The following is a 19,849-nucleotide window of genomic DNA, read 5'->3' on the forward strand; positions in this document are numbered from 1 at the left end:
AACTGCCAAAATTTGTACTGAACCATAATTCCCCAAAGAGATGAAGAAAAGATTCTAAGAAAAAAAAAAATGAGAGAGAGATGAGGTGTGTGGCCAGAATTCTCATGTGAGGGAGCCAATCATCAAAGCCAGTTCCTAGAGCGAAATTCTTGCCACAGCTTCTTGCCTTCTTCCTCTGAGATGTTCCTGAGTTTTAGTGTGCCTCTTCTCTGATGCAAGTAAAGAAACTAATTATGTTAGTGACAGTTTCTGTCAAGCAGCTATCACAAAGAGAGATCTAGGATATTAATTTTAAAGCATAGGGTTAGGGATGTGGCTTAGTAGCAGAGCACTTGCCTTGCATGTGAGGTCCTGCATTTGATTCCCAGAAATAAACAAACTAATGGTATCTTACTGGTATTTTCACTGGAAATTTTTTTTAATGTATTTAAAACAGTAAGAGTATTTTAAAAAGAGTACAGATTACCTCTCTGTTTAATAACAATAATATCTGCATGATTATACCCATCCCTGTCCCCGGCAACCTTTCCCTGCAAGACCCAGATGCATTCTTTTGAACAGGAGACTGGGCAATCTGACAAACTGAAATTGAGAAGCATTTTGCAATCAATGGGCTGGAAAAGATTGGGGGAATTTGCTCTAAAACAATGAAAACCTAAAAGATGAGCAATTAAGTTCACAATGCTTGACTGAATTCTAGATCAAAACAAAGCAAAATTAAAAAGTCACCTGAAAAAACTCTACAAGGAGATATAAAGGACATTATTGGGACAAGTAGGAAATGTGATTATGGGCTATATTAAATGATCCTGTGGTGGTTGTACTGTGGTTTAATAGGAGTATACCTTTATTCCTAGATGACACTTATAAATGTAAAGAGACTCAAGTGATTGAAGTATATTTCCATCAAAGCTTTTTTACCTACATATCTACATTTTGGGGGGGGGGTATTTTTTTTGTGTCACACCAGGGGATGCTCAGGAATTACTCATGGCTCTGTGCTCAGGAATAACTCTTGGTGATGTTCAGGAAAGTTAGCCACATGTAAAGTTAACTCCTTACCTGTTGTACTATCTCTCTGGTTTTCTCTTTCTCTTTCTATCCTCTCAGAATAAAAGGGAGAGTTCAGGGCAAGAGATCGAGTACAACATGCAGAATGCAGAACAACTTTGAATCATTTACAATTATGCAAATAGTAAAAGGTATGAACTATATTGTATATTCTTAGAAATTTGTGGTAAATATGAAACTTCACAAAATGCAAAACATAAAAAAGAACTTGGGGGGGCTGGAGCGGTGACGCAGGTGCTAAGGTATCTGCCTTGCATGTGCTAACCTAGTATGGACTGCAGTTAGATCCCCTGGCGTCTCATATGGTCCCCCAAGCAAGGAGTAACCCCTGAAGGTCACTAAGTGCAGCCCACAAACCAAAACACAAACAAAACAAAACAAAACAAAAAAACCCAAAAACCTTGGACATGCTAGAAAAGGAATACTATGTTTGTGCACAGAAGAGAAAAGTGTCATACACTGCATGGCTGTGAATGGCCTCTTTAAACATTTGACAGACTGCTGTCATCTACAAGGAGAGGCAAAGTCAGAGTGTCTGAAACATTTATGAGTTAAATTTCCTCCTCTGGGACATTACGGCATTTTAATTAATAAGGCAAACACCATATCATTTACTTATGAAAACACAGTACAAACTCGTTACACATTTGTTAAGAGCATAAATATTTTGGAGCTGAAAAAGTCAATAAAAGGTAAAATTATTTTGATTTTAATGTTCGTGTACATGTGTTCACTGGTTACTGCTACACATTTAATTTAAGACAGTCTTTTTAATAAGCAGAAAATGTGCATTTTTATATTGTTTAAATTTTAATATGGATTTTTGTTCAAAACAACACAGACATTCAGGCTACTTGTAAATAATACAAGATTTTTTGCTAATGAGGCATTATGTAGAACATATGCAAAAATCACAACTCAGTCTTCCAAAATAGACCACAATAACAGGAAAAAACATGATTTTAATAAAAAAGAGCAGCATTGGGCTTTTACTTCAAAGCAATTAAGAGCTTTGGATAACCAAAAGTTTATGTCAAGCTGATGCCAAACCAAACTGGTCTATTAAATACATACTATCAAGAGTTTCTGTAATATTCTATGAAAACTCTTTGCCATAAATATCAAGCACCACACTCTGAAGATTACAACAACGTTAGGTTCATGCTTGAGAACAGGAGTCTAACATCCAGATCAGACTTCTAGAATTTCAAATCTGAAATAATGGATCCGTGAAAGAGAAGTTTAAATATGTTTCCCATTTTGTGATTTTTCTCTACAGTAAATTATACCAAGTTTTATGTTCCCCCAACATTTTTTCAAGTTTTCCATTAGTCTCAAAAATTTGCTACTACACATAACATTTTGAGCTCTGTGTAAACATATAAGGGAAATAAAAGCCTTGAAGATCTGTATTTGAAGTAATTTATTTAGTTTTCACCAACTGTATTTCAAGAAACAATATGCTATTTACTGTATGTAAATGGTTTTTTTAAAAATCAGTGAGGTAGGGTACGAAGTGGTTAATTAATTTGGGCCTTTAAAACAAAGTTTCTTTCTCTTTATGTAATACTCTTTTTTATCTCTATTTCTTATTTTTCTTTCTTCTTTTTATTTCTTTTTTAAATTTTTTATCTTTATTTAAACACCATTATCTCTATTTCAATATAACTTTTTGTTTGTTTGTTTGTTTGTTTCTGGGTCACATCTGGTGGCGCCCAGGGGTTACTCTTGGTTCTGAGCTCAGAAATCGCTCTTGGCAGGGATGGGGGGTAATATGGGATGCCGAGATTCAAACCACCATTTGTCCTGGGTCAGCTGCGTGCAAGGCAAACGCCCGAAAGCTGTGCTATCTCTCCAGCCCCTTCAATATTACTTTTTGATGTGAAAAAATATTAAACTGCTATGATGAGGGGGCTGGAGAGATAGCACAGAGATAAGGCATTTGCCTTGCATGTGGCTGACAGGGAACAGACCCGGTTCCATTCCTAGCATCCCATATGGTTCCCTGAACTTGCCAGGAGTGATTTCTTAGCACAGAGCCAGGAGTAACCTCTGAGCATTGCCAGGTATGGCTCAAAACCCAATAAATAAACAAACAAATAAATAAAATGCTATGGTGAATAATATAACTCTCAGAGAAGCTTAGTCAGTACCTTTTTCTATGCATATAGAAATTGCTATAGCAGGAAATACACATACAAATTCTGTTATTCTAGTCCCAGAAATTAAGAGTTTTGGGGTTGCCATTATAATTAACACTAAACACAATAGAGGTGAGAGGGACAGTACAAAAAAAAAAAAAGAGGACAGTACAGGGGTTAAGGCACTTGCATGTCCAGTTTGATCCCTGTGAACACATATGATTTCCTAAGCACCACCAGGAATGATCCTTCACCACAGAGCCAGGTGTAAGCCCTATGCACAGCTGTATGTGCTCATCAGCCACTCAAAACAAAATAAAACAAACAAAACCGCACTGAACACTCTAGTTCCTAGATGATCATATCTGTTTTGAAGATAAAATATTCAAATGTGTCAATCTTAGTCTTTGTAAACTTAAGAAATGTAACAGGAAAAGTAATCTCTGATTAATTCAAAGCTGAATAAAGCTGACAGGGATGGCTTTCAGGCTGTGGCTAGGCCTGATTAGAATCTTTGTGGTGGATTATATCTTAAACATGACCAATGGCACTTTATATTATTATGTTCAATATTGGGATCTGGTCCTTCAGCACTGTCCCTCACAGGAACAATTTTTAAAGAAGGTCGAGTCTAGATCAATTCTTGTGAGACGAACATGAATACCTACTAGGCACTGAAATTAATTTCAAGGCAAGGTTCAAAAGTCCTATATCCTGGAACTGAGGCACTAACTCAGGGGTCAAGGGTGCACACTTTGCATGCACAAGCACTGAGTCCCATTCTTGCACACAAGGTTTTCTCAGAACCACCATATAGAGCCATGGAGAACTCTGGGCCTGAATAGTTAGTGCTGCAACAGGGGATGCATTAAATTGAAAGCCAATCAAAGCCTGAAGTAATATCACCCAATATAAATATAATTCACAATAATATGCACAATTCTTTTAACTTGTGCTTGAGGGGTATATACTGATATCATTAAATACATATCTCTCTGGCCCCTATATTTAGCATGGAGGTAAGGTGTTTGCCTCGCATGCAGAAAGATGGTGGTTTGAATCTTGGCATCCCATATGGTTCCCTGAGCCTGCCAGGAGTGATTTCTGAGCGTAGAGCCAGGAGTAACCCCTGAGCACTGCCGGGTGTAACCCAAAAACCAAACAAATAAATAAATAAAAATTAATAAGTTAACATAATTAAGTGATGGTAAATTAAACAATACCATGTAAGGTTATTTTGCTAAAGGAGATTCAAAGTCTTATTCTGAAAATAAGAACTACAAAATAATATTTAATTTTTATAATTAAGAGCCTATCCCCTTAAGTGCGTATTGAATAGAAAAAACAGAGGATTGAATCAGAAAAACTGTGAATAGGAAAAATATAGTAATTGAAAAAAATATTAAGAGTCAAGGATGTGGGCCCGTAGAGATAGCATGGAGGTAAGGCGTTTACCTTTCATGCAGAAAGTCATCAGTTCGAATCCCAGAGTCCCATATGGTCCCCCGTGCCTGCCAGGAGCAATTTCTGAGCACAGAGCCAGGAAAAACCCCTGAGCACTGCTGGGTGTGACCCAAAAACCACAAAACAAAACAAAACAAAAGAGTCAAGGATGTGGTTCAAGATATAGAGTACACACCTTGCATATGTAAGACTTCTTGGTTCTATTTCTAATGCCACATTACCATGAAGAGCTGCTGGGTTTAGTCTTGATGATTTCCCTAGCAATGTAACAATACTTGCCATAGATAAATGAGAGGCGGCCAGAGAGATAACGTCTGTGTGGGAGTAAGGCACTTGCTTAAATAAGACAAATCCTGGCTTTATCCTTGGTAACACATACTATCATCCTCCAAGTACTGCCAAGAGTCATCAGAGTCAGAAGGAAGTCCTAAGCACAGTCAATGTGTGGACCCCATCTCCCAATATTGAAAAAAATATTGAAAGAAAATATTGAAAAAAAGAAAAATATTGAAAGAAAGGTACGAAATAGACAACCTAATGCAATATGTAGATCTCAATTGGATTCTAATCCAAACAATTAGAAAAAAGACATCCTTGAGAGAATTTATAAATATAAATTGACTAATGTCATCAAGGAATTATTATTAATTTTTTTTTTTTTTTTTTTTTTTTTGGTTTTTTGGGCCACACACCCGGCGGTGCTCAGGGGTTACTCCTGGTTCTCTGCTCAGAAATAGCTCCTGGCAGGCATGGGGGACCATATGGGACACCGGGATTCGAACCAACCACCTTTGGTCCTGGATCGGCTGCTTGCAAGGCAAACACCGCTGTGCTATCTCTCCGGGCCCAATTATTATTAATTTTGGTAAATATCATAATGGTATGGTGGTTATGTTAAAAATAATGTTTTTAGGGACTGGAGAGATAGCACAGCAGTAGGACATTTGCCTTGCATGCAGCAAATTCAGGATAGACAGTGGTTTGAATCCTGGCATCCCATATGGTCCCCTGCCAGGAGCAATTTCTGAGCACAGAGCCAGGAGTAACCCCTGAGTGCAGCCGAAAACCAAAATAAAAATAAAAATAAAAATAATGTTTTTAAATTGGGAGGGGTTTTCCCATATGGTGCTTGTGAGGCCTGTGAGTCCCTTCCAGAAATTCTCAGCTGATTATCAGATAGTTCTTGCCTGTGACTGGTGGCTCAATGCAAGAGACCAAGGAGGCAGTCAAGCTGGGCCCTGTGGAGTTGAGACTACCCATGCCACCCAGATGATGTATAAGGGAACATGTGGCAGCCCAAATTGAACCAGAATCTTCAGCATGCAAATTATGTGCCTAATACCTGTACCATTTCTCCAGTTCTTAAAAATTTCTTAATCAGGGCCAGAGCAATAGCACAGCAATAAGGTGTTTGCCTTACATGCGGCCAACACAGGATGGACCCTGGTTCGAATCTTGGCATCCCATATGGTCCCAGACTCTGCCAGGAGTAACCTCTGAGCATCACCTGGTGTGACCCTCCTCCCCAAAAAAAGATTCTTTTTTTTTTTTTTTTTTTTTGGTTTTTGGGCCACACCCGGCAATGCTCAGGGGTTACTCCTGGCTGTTTGCTCAGAAATAGCTCCTGGCAGGCACGGGGGACCATATGGGACACCGGGATTTGAACCAACCACCTTTGGTCCTGGATCGGCTGCTTGCAAGGCAAACGCCGCTGTGCTATCTCTCCGGGCCCCCCAAAAAGATTCTTAATCAGAAATCTATAGGAAAGTATTTATAAGTGAGATGACATAGTTTCTGGCTGGGGTTAGTTAACTGAAAAAAAAAATAAAGTGAACAGATAGAATAAACAAAGTCAATCAGTGGTATCAAAATCTCCTTCAATCCCGGTAATGGGCATATAAAATGAAGGAGAGGAGATTCGAGGAAAAATGTCCTTAGACTATAGTTATTGATAGCGGTTGGTAGGCTTAGAGTACGTTTACAGGAAGAATGTTAAGTAAAAACATTATTTTTTAAGTAGACTAGATTTATCCTTCTATATGGCATATGATAAAGTATTTTAAACTAATTTTGACCTTATCAAAGTGATATTTCTGTTTTAACATACCTTTGATCTGTAGCCTGCTGCTCTCGAAGTTGAAGAAGAGATAACTCAATTTCATTTTCTTTTCTCCTCAACTGAGTTTTCAGGATCTCAGCCAAGTGTTCTAATTCTTCTATCTGGCCTCTCTGTGACTGGATAACATTTTCTCTGAAATAAAGAACTTTTCTGTGAGTTTGGGAAAATGTACATTATTTAAAATCATGCAAATAAAATTACATGTAGAATTTGCAAGTTATAAACTTTAAGTGCTTCTACACGTAGCAAAATTATAGATGACTTATGATTAGACATATATGTTAAAATATTCAAGATGTTGCTTTTTTATGAGGCATCATGCTGCGCAAAGGATTGTAGTTGGCTTACTTCATTCAAGTGGACATTTTATTGGTCTAAAGCAAAGGACTGTAGTTGGCTTAATTCATTGAAGTAGGTATTTTATTGACCACCTACAATGTATTTGATAGTCTGTTCATCTTCATATAACTCATAATACCTTTGTTCTTTCATGGATACCATCCACCTCTCCCACCTAAATGAACCCTTTAGGAAATCTGCAAACCAAAACCTCATCATCTTTGGCATGTAGTTGTTTCTATCACGATTGGCAGCATCCCTGTATCTGAATCTCGGGAAACTGGCACGAGCACTAGTTTTTCAGCTGGTTAAATCTAGTATTTTAGTATTTTCCAACAAACTAATCATTACTATAACGGCTATTTAAAGAAGAAAAAAACCCTGAAGCCCATTTATTCTTAGGAAACTATATATAAAGTATAGAACTTGACTGTCTTGAGATTCCTTTCATCATTTTTGAATGGTGATTCCTGATGACCCAGGTGAAGGTTTTTGTGAAGCTAGAATCTTATTTTCATTTGTATAACTTCAGACATAGAAATCACCCAGGATGCTTTGATTAACTGAAAACAGTAAGCTTAATGTGGCAGAAGTAATTTTCATTAAATGACAGTATGATGAAGAATTAGACTTAAACAATATCTAACATGTTTTGAGTACTCCAACTGTTAAGCCAAATCTCTAATCCAGTCTCTTTTTCTTTTTTCTTTTGTTTTGGCCATATCTATTGGTACTCAGGGGTTGTTCCAGGGTTACTTCAGGCATTGCTTGGGGGAAACTATCTGTAGTACTGGAAACTGTGTAGCTTGCAGTATAGCTCAATAAATGATCTCTCTGGTCAATTTTCTTTTTAAGCAAACAAATGCTGATTAATTCAGGATCTAAAATATCTTGTAATTTTTCCATGGGGGGGGGGCAGAACACTGCCTCTAACTCTAAATTACTGGTTTTAAAAAAACTTTTTAAAAAACAATTTTTATAACAATAATACAACTACTCTACAACTACTACTCTACAAATCCTTCCATTGATGACGTTGTTCATTTTCCTAAAAACATTATTTGGTATATAATATCTGTTTTAGCCTCCAAAATAAACTTTATTTTAGTGGAACAAATGCCTTATAAATCCATTTCATTTAAAATAAAAGTAAAAATTAAAAAATGGCACAATGAATAAAGTTTGAAAATGACTTTAAAATACATACAAATTTCTTATTTCTCCTCTGGCTTCTTCAAGTAAACTGCTGCCATATTTTGTAGGCACAGAGTGTACAGTTTCTGCTACATCTCCACTTTGGACTTTATTACCTAAATAAAAATCAATGAGATTATAGATATCTAGTTAGAAAGAAAAGGATTCTTAGTTTGTTAAGAATATTCATAATATAACACAATGAATTTTTTTGTACAATGTACATTCTAGAGTACTTAAAAGTAGAACTACATAGCCCAAGGTGTAAAAAAAAAAACCAGAAAGGGGCCTGGAGAGATATCACAGCGGCATTTGCCTTGCAAGCAGCCGATCCAGGACCAAAGGTGGTTGGTTCAAATCCCGGTGTCCCATATGGTCCCCCGTGCCTGCCAGGAGCTATTTCTGAGCAGACAGCCAGGAGTAACCCCTGAGCACTGCCGGGTGTGGCCCAAAAACCAAAAAAAAAAAAAAGCCAGAAAGATCAGATGCGAAGAGTAGAAGTCACTGGTGAGTTGGATCTCAGGCCAGTAGAGCACTCCCAAAGAAACATCCACCAGCCTCTTCTGGAGAGTAACTCAGTTTATTTTAGATGGGAAATGGATATTTATTTATTTTAGGAGAGATAAGGAAGTTGACTCTGTGTCAGCCAATCAGTGGGATGTGAAAGGGAATTATAGCAAGGTTTGTGCTTCTGTGTTTAAGGGAAGACAGGATATGGGGATTAAAGAAGGCAGGATGTGTGCTCTGGATAGTAAAACAGGGTGTGTGCTTAAGAGGATTAGCTACAAAAGGTATTAGAACTAAGTCATCTGTAAGCATAAAACACAGCAGCAAGCACTGTCCACTTTGTGATATATAAGAGGTAAACTCAAGTTTTTTTGCTGTTCTCTCTATACACTTTGAATTAAGAAATGCCTTATCCTGGGCCCGGAGAGATAGCAGAACGGTGTTTGCCTTGCAAGCAGCCAATCCAGGACCTAAGGTGGTTGGTTTGAATCCAGGTGTCCCATATGGTCCCCGTGCCTGCCAGGAGCTATTTCTGAGCAGACAGCCAGGAGTAACCCCGGAGCACCGCTGGGTGTGACCCAAAAACCAAAAAAAAAGAAAAAAAAAAAAAAGAAATGCCTTATCCTGATGTAGAATTGCAATGATGGGACACTGGTAAACATGAGCAGGGAGTTAAGCACAGGTAACCAAGGAGGCAGCTAGAGGCAGGAGTCCTAATTGGCCTGTTCTGGTTGCTGGTATAAAGGTCATAAATCATGGGGCTGGAGAGATAGCATGGAGATAAGGCATTTGCCTTGCATGCAGAAGGTTGGTGGTTCGAATCCCAGCATCCCATATGGTCCCCTGAGCCTGCCAAGAGCGATTTCTGAACATAGAGCTGCTAAGTGTAATCCAAAATAATAAAACAAACAAACAAACAAAAAGGTCATAAATCATTAAGCTGACCAGACAGAAGGATCAACTTCAACCTGTTACCTAGGCGAAGAGGACTGAGACCACCAAAAAACAGGACCTAAAACAATCTATCAAATAGGTTCAAGCAACAACATCCCCAGCTAAGCCGTACGTTGGGCCCCTCCTGCCTCAGTGTGTCTCAGTGTACTTTGGAGAAGTGAACAGTAAAAAACTCCCATCTTTGTGCCGACTTCTCTTTGTTTCAGCATTGCTATAATCGCCAGAAAAGCTCTTATAAAAGTGCTCTGTACCCCTGTTCTGGGTCACAATTTCAGGTGATTACCTAGTTTTAGTCTATCTTAATGTTAAATAATTAAATACCCTTCCTTTCTTGCCTAAAATGTTTTGCTATTGATTAAAGTTAAATCAGTTATAACAACTTAAAAATGTATAATGGAAATCAATTTACCTAGAAATAATTAGATTCAACTTAGATCAGGGGTCTCAAACTCAATTTACCTGGGGGCCGCAGGAGGCAAAGTCGGGGTGATCCTTGAGTGCAAAGTCAATAGTAAGCCTTGAACATTGGGGGTGTATGACCCAAACAACTAAAACAAAACAAAACAAAAAAAGATTCCTCTAGGGCAGGGCCACAAAATGTTGTACAGAGGGCCGTTTGTGGCCCGTGGGCCAGGAGTTTGAGACCCCTGACTTAGATTTAGAATTCCTGAAGTAATTTCTAAAATATCCATGTCTTTAGTATAGATCTTCATAATACAAACTGAAGCATGAAGGAAAATAGACTTCCAAAAAAATGTTTTGTTTTTTTTTTGTTTGTTTGTTTGTTTGTTTTTGGGCCACACCCGGCAGTGCTCAGGGGTTATTCCTGGCTGTCTGCTCAGAAATAGCTCCTGGCAGGCACGGGGGACCATATGGGACACCGGGATTCAAACCAATCACCTTAGGTCCTGGATCGGCTGCTTGCAAGGCAAACGCCGCTGTGCTATCTCTCCGGGCCCCCAAAAAATGTTTTAAAGTATTTTGGGGGAGAATTCTGAGTCACATCTGGCTGTGTTCATGGCTTACTCCTGGTTCTGTGCTCAAGAACTTGGGCCACAAATCAAACTTGGCCACAAATCAAAAACTGTTTTGCTACGCCAAAACAAGAGTCTTAGTCACAGTACTATCTCACAAACCCCAGAAAAACCTATATTTAAATAAGAGTAACTTGAAAAGGGATGATTTGGATATTTTTTGGCTACATCAAGTGGTGCTCAGGGATTACTCTTGGCTTTATTTCTCCAAAGATGATACTTTTGCATAAAGTATTTTGTTGCTCACTTAAAATATAATTTTTCTTCATGAAAATAGTTAAATACAATTTCACAACTCTGGTCTCACCATTGAAAATATAAGCCAAATGCTATAAGCGTTATTTAGCATTTATATTCTAGCTCAGGGCTTGGGTGACATCCTCACTGGTATCTGGGGAACCATGTTGGCTGGGGAGTAAGTCCAGGGACCCACATGCAAAGCACGTGCTCTAGACCTTTGATTAGTATCCTGGTCCCAAATAACTTAGAGTCTTTTCTTGTTTGGGGGCCAAGAAATACTCCTGGCAGTGCTTGAGGAAACTGCAGCACAGGACATCAAAACTCGGCGTCATTATGCAGATCATGCCCACTGAGCTAGCTCTTTGACCCTAATTTAGATTTTAAAATAAAGAATAATCCCAGATGTGAAGCTACAAGAGAAAAAAAATAGAAATTCTCCTTAGGAAATTTGGCTTTTTAAAAATAAGAATTGCAAGGGATGAAGAGATTGTACAGGAGTTAAGGGTTGTGACTTGCACATAGCTGACCCTAGTTGGATCTCCAGCAGTGGAGTCTCATTAGGGCATGCCCAGGTGCTATTCCAGAGCCCTGAAGAAGGTTTGGGCAATTCCACAGTACCACCAGGTTCTGCATCCTATGGCTGGCCTGAGTCACCAGAATGGAACCTAGGTCTCCTGAGCCCTGCTTGGGAAGCCTCCCCTTAAATATCTAAAAGAAAATGAAAAGTTTAATTAGAATAATAGAACTAGGGCCCGGAGAGATAGCACAGCGGCGTTTGCCTTGCAAGCAGCTGATGCAGGACCAAAGGTGGTTGGTTCGAATCACGGTTTCCCATATGGTCCCCCTGGTGCCTGCCAAGAGCAATTTCTGAGCAGACAGCCAGGAGTAACCCCTGAGCACCGCCGGGTGTGACCCAAAAACCAAATAATAATAATAATAATAATAATAATAATAATAATAATAATAATAATAATAATAATAATAATAATAATAGAACTATTAGTTGCTATTTCCTAGAATTTCTCTCCCCCCAGACTTTCTTATTTAATGTAATTCAATAATGAACAGAAAATGGTCTATAATATTAAAAGTTTACTGTGTTAAAATTTGCCAATTAAATACTAATGGCAGTAATGCTAATTTTTTCTCAAATAGTGGCACACCCCAATGGTGCTTTGGGGGTTGTAGTCACTGTCTCTGAATCTTATGGTGGGACCAAAAGGTGGTACAGACTGATGGTGTGGAGCTCAGCCAAACATTGCTCAGAGAAACCATGGCTACTCTGCCAGTACTTGTGGAGAGGCATTGTGGGGGTGCATGGGATGGAACCCATTGACTTGCCACTGAGTCATTTTCCTGGCACCAGAAAACTACTTCTTAAACATTTTGTTTTACATTGATCATGGAAAAAATGGAATATCACTAAACCTTAAAAAAACAACAACAAAATTTCTAGGGCAGAGGGAGATAGCTCTCAGGATATATTATGCATATTTTGCATGCAGGGCCCATGTTCTTTATCTTAAAGTGGGTGACCCTTTAATTACCACCAGAAATGACCTCTGATCACTGAGTCAGGAGTAGGTTCTGAGCACTGTCAGGTGTGTATCCAAAACTAGAGGAAAAAAAATCAATAGTTATAACTTAAATCACTTTACAAAAACCAATTTGGTGGGGGCACCCTGGTGGTGCTCATAGCTCATTTCTGTCTCTGTGCTGACACTCCTGACACTGATCACTCCTGATAGCAATCATATGAGGTGCTAGGGCATCAAACCTGGGTCCTCTGTGTGCAAGGCAAGCACCCTACCCATTATACTGCTTCTCTTGTCCCTAAAAATGTCTTCTACTAGTTCTTAAGCATTGTTGGGGCCGGTGAGGTGGCGCTAGAGGTAAGGTGTCTGCCTTGCAAGTGCTAGCCAAGGAAGGACCACGGTTCGATCCCCCGGCATCCCCCCCAAGCCAGGGGTAATTTCTGAGTGCTTAGCCAGGAGTAACCCCTGAGCATCAAATGGGTGTGGCCGAACAAACAAACAAACAAAAAAGAATTGTTTCTATGTCATAAAATCATACCGATACCTTTTCCTATATCTATACTTTTCATTCTTTATACTGATAAGGCACAAACAGATAATGATAATACTGTTCAATAGGTTGGGGCTAAAGCTTTTAGTGACTAGAGAGGTCTGGGGTTTCTCCCTTCTGTTCCTCCTGTCACTCTAGGTTGGGATTTTTGTTGTTGTTGTTGTTGTTGTTGTTATTTTTGGGTCACACCTGGCTCTGTGTTCAGAAGTACCTCTTGGCAGGCTTGGGGGACCATATGGGATGTCAGGATTTGAACTGGGTCCATCCTGTATTGTGCAAGGCAAACACCTTACCGCTGCACTATTGCTCTGGCCCCTGGGTTGGGATATTTTTGACATGTTTGGCCCAAGATCCAGCCTTGAAGAGTCTGTTAGGTTACTAACATATAAAACTTGATCATTATGCTTTAAGTTTATTTAGAAAGATATTGGTTAGGAAAGTATACTTAATGTATTGTGCAGCTGCTATGTCTTGAACTTCGTACCACAGTAAGAAAAAGGTCTGACAATGTTAATGAATGAGAGGAGAATGCCTGCCTTGAATACAGGCAGGGGTGGAGGAAGAAGAAAGGGACATTGGTGTGGAAAGGGGGTGTTCTGTTTATGACTGAAACCCAACTACTATCATGTTTGTAATTATGGTGCTTAAATAAAGATTTGAGGAGATTGGTGACTGGGAGAGACTGTCTCCTGGAGCCGCTCAGGCCAAAAGGCCAAGACTGAATGAGTGAAAACCAACTACCAGAGGCGCCAGGTTGAGAGGTGACTCCTTTGTCTGTGAAGGCAGGTGAGAGGGTCTGCCCTGCTGTGAGACTGGCGACTGGGAGAGACCGAGGGGACCTGTCCACGTTGCGTGTTTCTCTTCTCTTCTCTCTCCTGAAGCTCTCTTGGGAGAGCCAGGAAGGGCCCAGCAAAAACTGTCTCCTGGAGGACTCAGAAGAGCTTGGGCACTCCGCTTTGTGGCCTCGCGCTCTTTCTAACTTATGAACTCCACCATAACACACAGAAAAAAATCACACTACGTGCATGAAAATGGGAAACCTTGCAGGCAAACACATGCACAGAGAATGAAGATGATAGCTATGATGACCCCCAAAATACCAACCGTCCGATTAATCTCTAGGTAAGGAGTTTAGAATAGAAATATAGAGGATCCTCACGGAAATCAAAGAAAACATAGCTCTAGCTGAACAGAACACAAAGACAGAAATCAGAAAACTCTAAACTGAAATAACAGATCTGAAAAACATGGTAGCTGAACTGAAAACCTCAATTGAAAGCCTCTCCAACAGGGTAACAGCAGCCGAGGACAGAATCAGTGAACTGGAAGATGAAATGCAGAACAACTCCATACAGCAGAAGAGATTGGAAAAGAAGCTTAAGGCAAACAATTAGACAATGGAACAAATACTCAAGGAATGTGAACAGATGACAATAGAAGTCTTTGATAAACTCAACAAAAGCAACATAAGAATCACTGGAGTCCCAGAGGCCCAGGAAGGAGATTCCCCTGGAAGAATCAACAGTCAAAGACATCATCACAGGGGTCAGAGATAACATGAGGTAGGGCGCTTGCCTTGCATGCAGAAGGACAGTGGTTCGAATCCTGGCATCCCATATGGTCCCACGAGCCTGCCAGGAGCAATTTCTGAGCATGAGCCAGGAGTAATCCCTGAGCGCTGCCGGGTGTGACCCAAAACCAAAACAAAACAAAAAAGACATTATCACAGAGAAACTCCCAGAGCTAAAGACTGCATGCAATCAAATCCTGCATGCCTGAAGAATACCAGCTAAAAGAGACACAAAGAAAAACACCCCAAGACACATTCTAGTCACAATGATGAATCCCACAGATAGAGATAGAATACGAAAGCAGCAAGATCAAAAAGGGAAATTACATTCAAAGGAGCATCCTTAAGATTTACAGCAGACATGTCACAATAAACTCTCAAGGCCAGAAGACAGTGGTGGGATATTGTGACAAGACTGAATGAAATGGAGGCTTTACCTAGAATACTGCACTCAGCCCGAAAGATCAACAAAAGTAGAAGTTGGTTCTTTGAAAAAAATAAACAAGATTGACAGACCATTGGCAAAACTCACAAAAAAAGAGAAAGAGAAACTTGATAACCCGTATTAGAAATGAAAAGGGGGAGATCACTACAGATATTGCAGATTCAAAGAGTAACCAGAGACTACTTTGAGAAACTCTATACCACTAAACATGAGAACCTGGAAGAAATGGATAAATTCTTGGACTCCTATAACCTTCCATGGCTAAATAAGGAGGATGTAGCATATCTAAACAGCCCCATCACTACTATTGAGGAAATTAAAACGGTAATCAAATGTCTGCCCAAAAACAAAAGCCCAGGCCCAGATGGATTCACTAATGAATTTTTTTTTTTTTTGGTTTTTGGGCCACACCCCTTTGACGCTCAGGGGTTACTCCTGGCTATGTGCTCAGAAATCGCCCCTGGCTTGAGGGGACCATATGGGACGCCGGGGATCGAACCACGGTCCTTCCTTGGCTAGCGCTTGCAAGGCAGACACCTTACCTCCAGCGCCACCTACCCGGCCCCTTCACTAATGAATTCTTTCAAACCTTTCAAGAGGAACTACTACCAATCCTGGCCAGGCTCTTTCAAGAAACTGAAAAAACGGGAACACTTCCAAATAGCTTTTACAAAGCCAACATCACCTTGATACCCAAACCAGACAGAGATGCTGCCAAAAAAGAAAATTACAGACCAATATCCCTGATGAACACAGATGCAAAGATCCTCAACAAAATCCTAGCAAATAGGATCCAATGCTCATCAAGAAGATCATTCACGGGGCTGATGAGGTGGCGCTACAGGTAAGGTGTCTGCCTTGCAAGCGCTAGCCAAAGAAAGGACCAGGGTTCGATCCCCCAGCGTCCCATATGTTCCCCCCAAGCCAGGGGCAATTTCTGAGTGCTTAGCCAGGAGTAATCTCTGAGAATCAAAATGGATGTGGCCCAAAAAACCAAAAAAAAAAAAAAATAAATAAAAAGATCATTCACTGTGATCAAGTAGGTTTCATTGCAGGAATGCAAGGATGGTTTAACATCCGTAAATCTATCAACATAATTCACAACATCAACAACAAGAAAAATAAAAATCACATGATCATATCAATAGACACAGAGAAAGCATTTGATAAGTTCCAACACCCATTCTTGATCAAAACTCTCAGCAAGATGGGAATGAAAGGAACCTTTCTCAGTATAGTCAAGGCCATCTACCACAAGCCAATGGCAAATACTATCCTCAATGGAGAAAAAATAAAAGCCTTCCCTCTAAATTCTGGTACAAGACAAGGCTGTCCTCTCTCACTACTCTTATTCAACATAGTACTGTAAGTACTTGATATAGCAATTAGGCAAGAAAAAGATATCAAGAAAATTCAGATAGGAAAGGAAGAAGTCAAGCTGTCACTGTTTGCAGATGACATGATACTCAGAAAATCCTAAAGACTCGGGCTGGCAAGGTGGCGCTAGAGGTAAGATGTCTGCCTTGCAAGCGCTAGCCAAGGAAGGATCATGGTTCAATCCCTGGCGTCCCATATGGTCCCCCCAAGCCAGGGGCGATTTCTGAGCGCTTAGCCAGGAGTAACCCCTGAGCATCAAACGGGTGTGGCCCGGAGAACCGAAAAAAAAAAAAAAAAAAAAGAAAATCCTAAAGACTCTACCAAAGAGCTTCCTGAATCAATAGATTCATATAGCAATGTGGCAGGCTACAAAATTAACACACAGAAATCAATGGCCTTGTAATACACCAATAATAATAGGGAAGAAATGGATTTTAAGAAAACAACCCCATTGATATTAGTGTCACACAAAATCAAATATCTTGGTGTCAACTTGACCAAAGATGTGAAGGGCCTATACAAAGAAAACTACAAAGCCCTGCTCCAAGAAATAAGAGAGGACACGCAGAACACACTCTGCTCATGTATTGGCAGGATTAACATAATTAAAATGGCAATACTCCCCAAAGCATTGTACAGATTTAATGCAATCCCTCTAAAGATATCCATGACATTCTTCAAAGAAATGGATCAAACAATTTTGAAATTCATTTGGAGCAATAAATACCCTCGAATAGCTAAAGCAATTCTTGGGAAAAGGAATATGGGAGGCATTACTTGCCCCAACTTTTAACTGTATTACAAAGCAATAGTTATCAAAACAGCATGCTACTGAAATAAAAAAAGACCTGCAGATCAGTGGAACAGGCTTGAGTACTCAGAGAATGTTCTCCAGACATACAATCACCTAATTTTTGAAAAAAGAGCAAGAAATCCTAAAAGGAGCAAGGAAAGCTTCATCAACAAGTGGTTTTGGCACAACTGGTTAGCCATTTACAAAAAAAGCGAACTCAGACCCCCAGCTAACACCATGTAGGAAGATAAAATCCAAATAGATTAAAGACGATTAGGTATATAGAACAACACGTATGCAAAACAACTCCATGACATTGAGCCTAAAGGCATTTTCAAGAAGGAAACTGCATTCTACAAACTAGTGGAAGCAGAGATAAGCAGATGAGAATATATTAAGCTGAGAAGCTTCTGCACCTCAAAAGAAATATTGCCCAGGATATAAGAGCCACCCAATGAGTGGGAGAAACTATTCACCCAATACTCATCAGGTAAGGGGCTAATATCCAAAATATACAACGCACTGATAGAAGTTTACAAGAAAAAAAAACATCTAATCTCATCAAAAAACGAACACTTTGTCAAAGAAAAAATATAAATGGCCAAAAGGCACATGAAAAAATGCTCCACATATTAATCATCAGGGAGATGCAAATCAAGACAACTATGAGGTACTATCTCACACCACAGAGATTGGCGCACATCACAAAGAATGAGAACAAGTAGTGTTCGCGGGATGTGGATAGAAAGGCACTGTTATTCACTGCTAGTGGGAATGCCATCTAGTCCAATCTTTATGGAAACAAATATGGAGATTCCTCCAAAAATTGGAAACTGAACTCCCATATGATCCAGCTATACTACTCCTAGGGCTACACCCTAGGAACACAAAAATACAATTCAAAAATTCCTTTCTCACACCAATATTCATTACAGCGCTCATTACAATAGCCAGACTCTGGAAACAACCAAGATGCCCTTCAACAGATGAATGGCTAAAGAAACTGTGGTACATATACACAATGGGATATTTTGCAGCCATCAGGAGAGATGCAGTCAGGAAATTTTCTATACCTGGATGTCCATGGAATCTATTATGCTGAGTGAAATAAGTTAGAGAGAGATAGATGCAGTATTGTTTCACTCATCTATGGGTTTTAAGAAAAGTAAAAGACATTTTTGCAATAATTCTCAGAGACAAAAGAGAGGAGGGCTGAAAGGTCCAGCTCAAAGACATGAAGCTCACCACAGAGTGATGAGTGCAGTTAGAGAAATAACTACATTGAGAACTATTATAACAAGTGAATGTATGAGGGAAGTAGAAAGCTTGTCTAGAGTGCAGGCTGGGGTGGGGTGGGGGAGGAGGTAGATTTGGGACATTGGTGATGGGAATACTGTACTGGTGAAGGGGAGTGTTCTTTACATGACTGAAACCCAACTACAATCATATTTGTAATCAAGGTGTTTAAATAAAGATATTAATAAAAAAACAGAAAAAATAAAGATATGATAAAAAAATAAAAAAAGGAAAAAGGTATATACTCTGAAGAGTTTACAGACACAGGGGAAAGGCCTCTGCTGAATCTTTTCTTCAGGGGGAGAAATCTAAGCAAATTTTACTAATTAAAATTAAACAAACAACAGTTCATAGCAATAAAGTAGCTTGTTTGCTATTTAGTTTATTCTTTTTTTGTTGTCATTGTTTGTGTTTTGGGTGCCACACCCAGTGGTGCTCAGGGGTTACTCCCTCGCTCTCCACCACACAAGAGTTACTCTTGACTATACTTCAGTCATAAGGGGTATCAGGAATTAAAACTGGCTTTGTTGCATGGAAGGCAAATGCTCTATCCACTCTACTGTTTCATCCTTTCTTTGTACTGCTTCACTGTATCACTTCATCCCTTCTTTCTTTTTTTAATCAAGGCACCATGCTTTACAAAGTTATTCATAGTTCAATTTCAGGAGGCATGCAATATTCAAACACCTATCCTATCACCATGGCAACTTACCCCACCAATCTCATTTTAATTTAAATGTTTTCAGTTTTATGTATGTATGTATGTATGTATGTATGTATGTATGTATGTATGTATGTATGTATATTTGGTTTGGTTTTTGGGTCACACCCTGTGGTGCTCAGTAATTACTCTTGGCTTTGTGCTCAGAAATCATTCCTTGCAGGTTTGGGGGACCATATGAGATGACGAAGATTTAACCCAGGTCAACCATGTGCAAGGCAAATGTCTACCCTATTCTCTGTGTTATCCTTCTGGTCCTCGGGTTTTTTTTTTTTTTTTTTAACCATAAAAGACCTTGTCGACAATGGACATTAATTTTTCCAGCTACAGTCATAGATGACAAAACTAAGATTTAAAGAAGATATGTGATTTAAAAACATAAAACATATTATTGTGGAGTGACCATTTTCTGGTCTTTTACCTCATCTGGTGTCTTCACTCCATTTTTCAGATTAGTAAAATAAAGCCCTGGGAGGTCTTTCAGACACAAAGTTAATTA

The 19,849-nt window shown here is 39.4% G+C and overlaps 1 protein-coding gene across 1 annotated transcript in view; it reads right to left on the bottom strand.

Annotated features, from left to right (window-relative positions):
* Nucleotides 1-19,849, bottom strand: part of RPGRIP1L (RPGRIP1 like) — a 139,474-nt gene that overhangs the window by 106,586 nt on the left and 13,039 nt on the right. Inside the window, exons 5-6 of the mRNA XM_049786057.1 lie at nucleotides 8,342-8,444; nucleotides 6,784-6,927 (exon numbers count right to left, since the gene is read on the bottom strand). Of these exons, the coding sequence (XP_049642014.1) occupies nucleotides 6,784-6,927; nucleotides 8,342-8,444 (247 nt within the window). The remainder of the gene's footprint in view (nucleotides 1-6,783; nucleotides 6,928-8,341; nucleotides 8,445-19,849) is intronic.

The sequence above is a fragment of the Suncus etruscus genome, chromosome 14, assembly GCF_024139225.1.
Source record: "Suncus etruscus isolate mSunEtr1 chromosome 14, mSunEtr1.pri.cur, whole genome shotgun sequence".
NCBI classification, from domain to species: Eukaryota; Metazoa; Chordata; class Mammalia; order Eulipotyphla; family Soricidae; genus Suncus; species Suncus etruscus.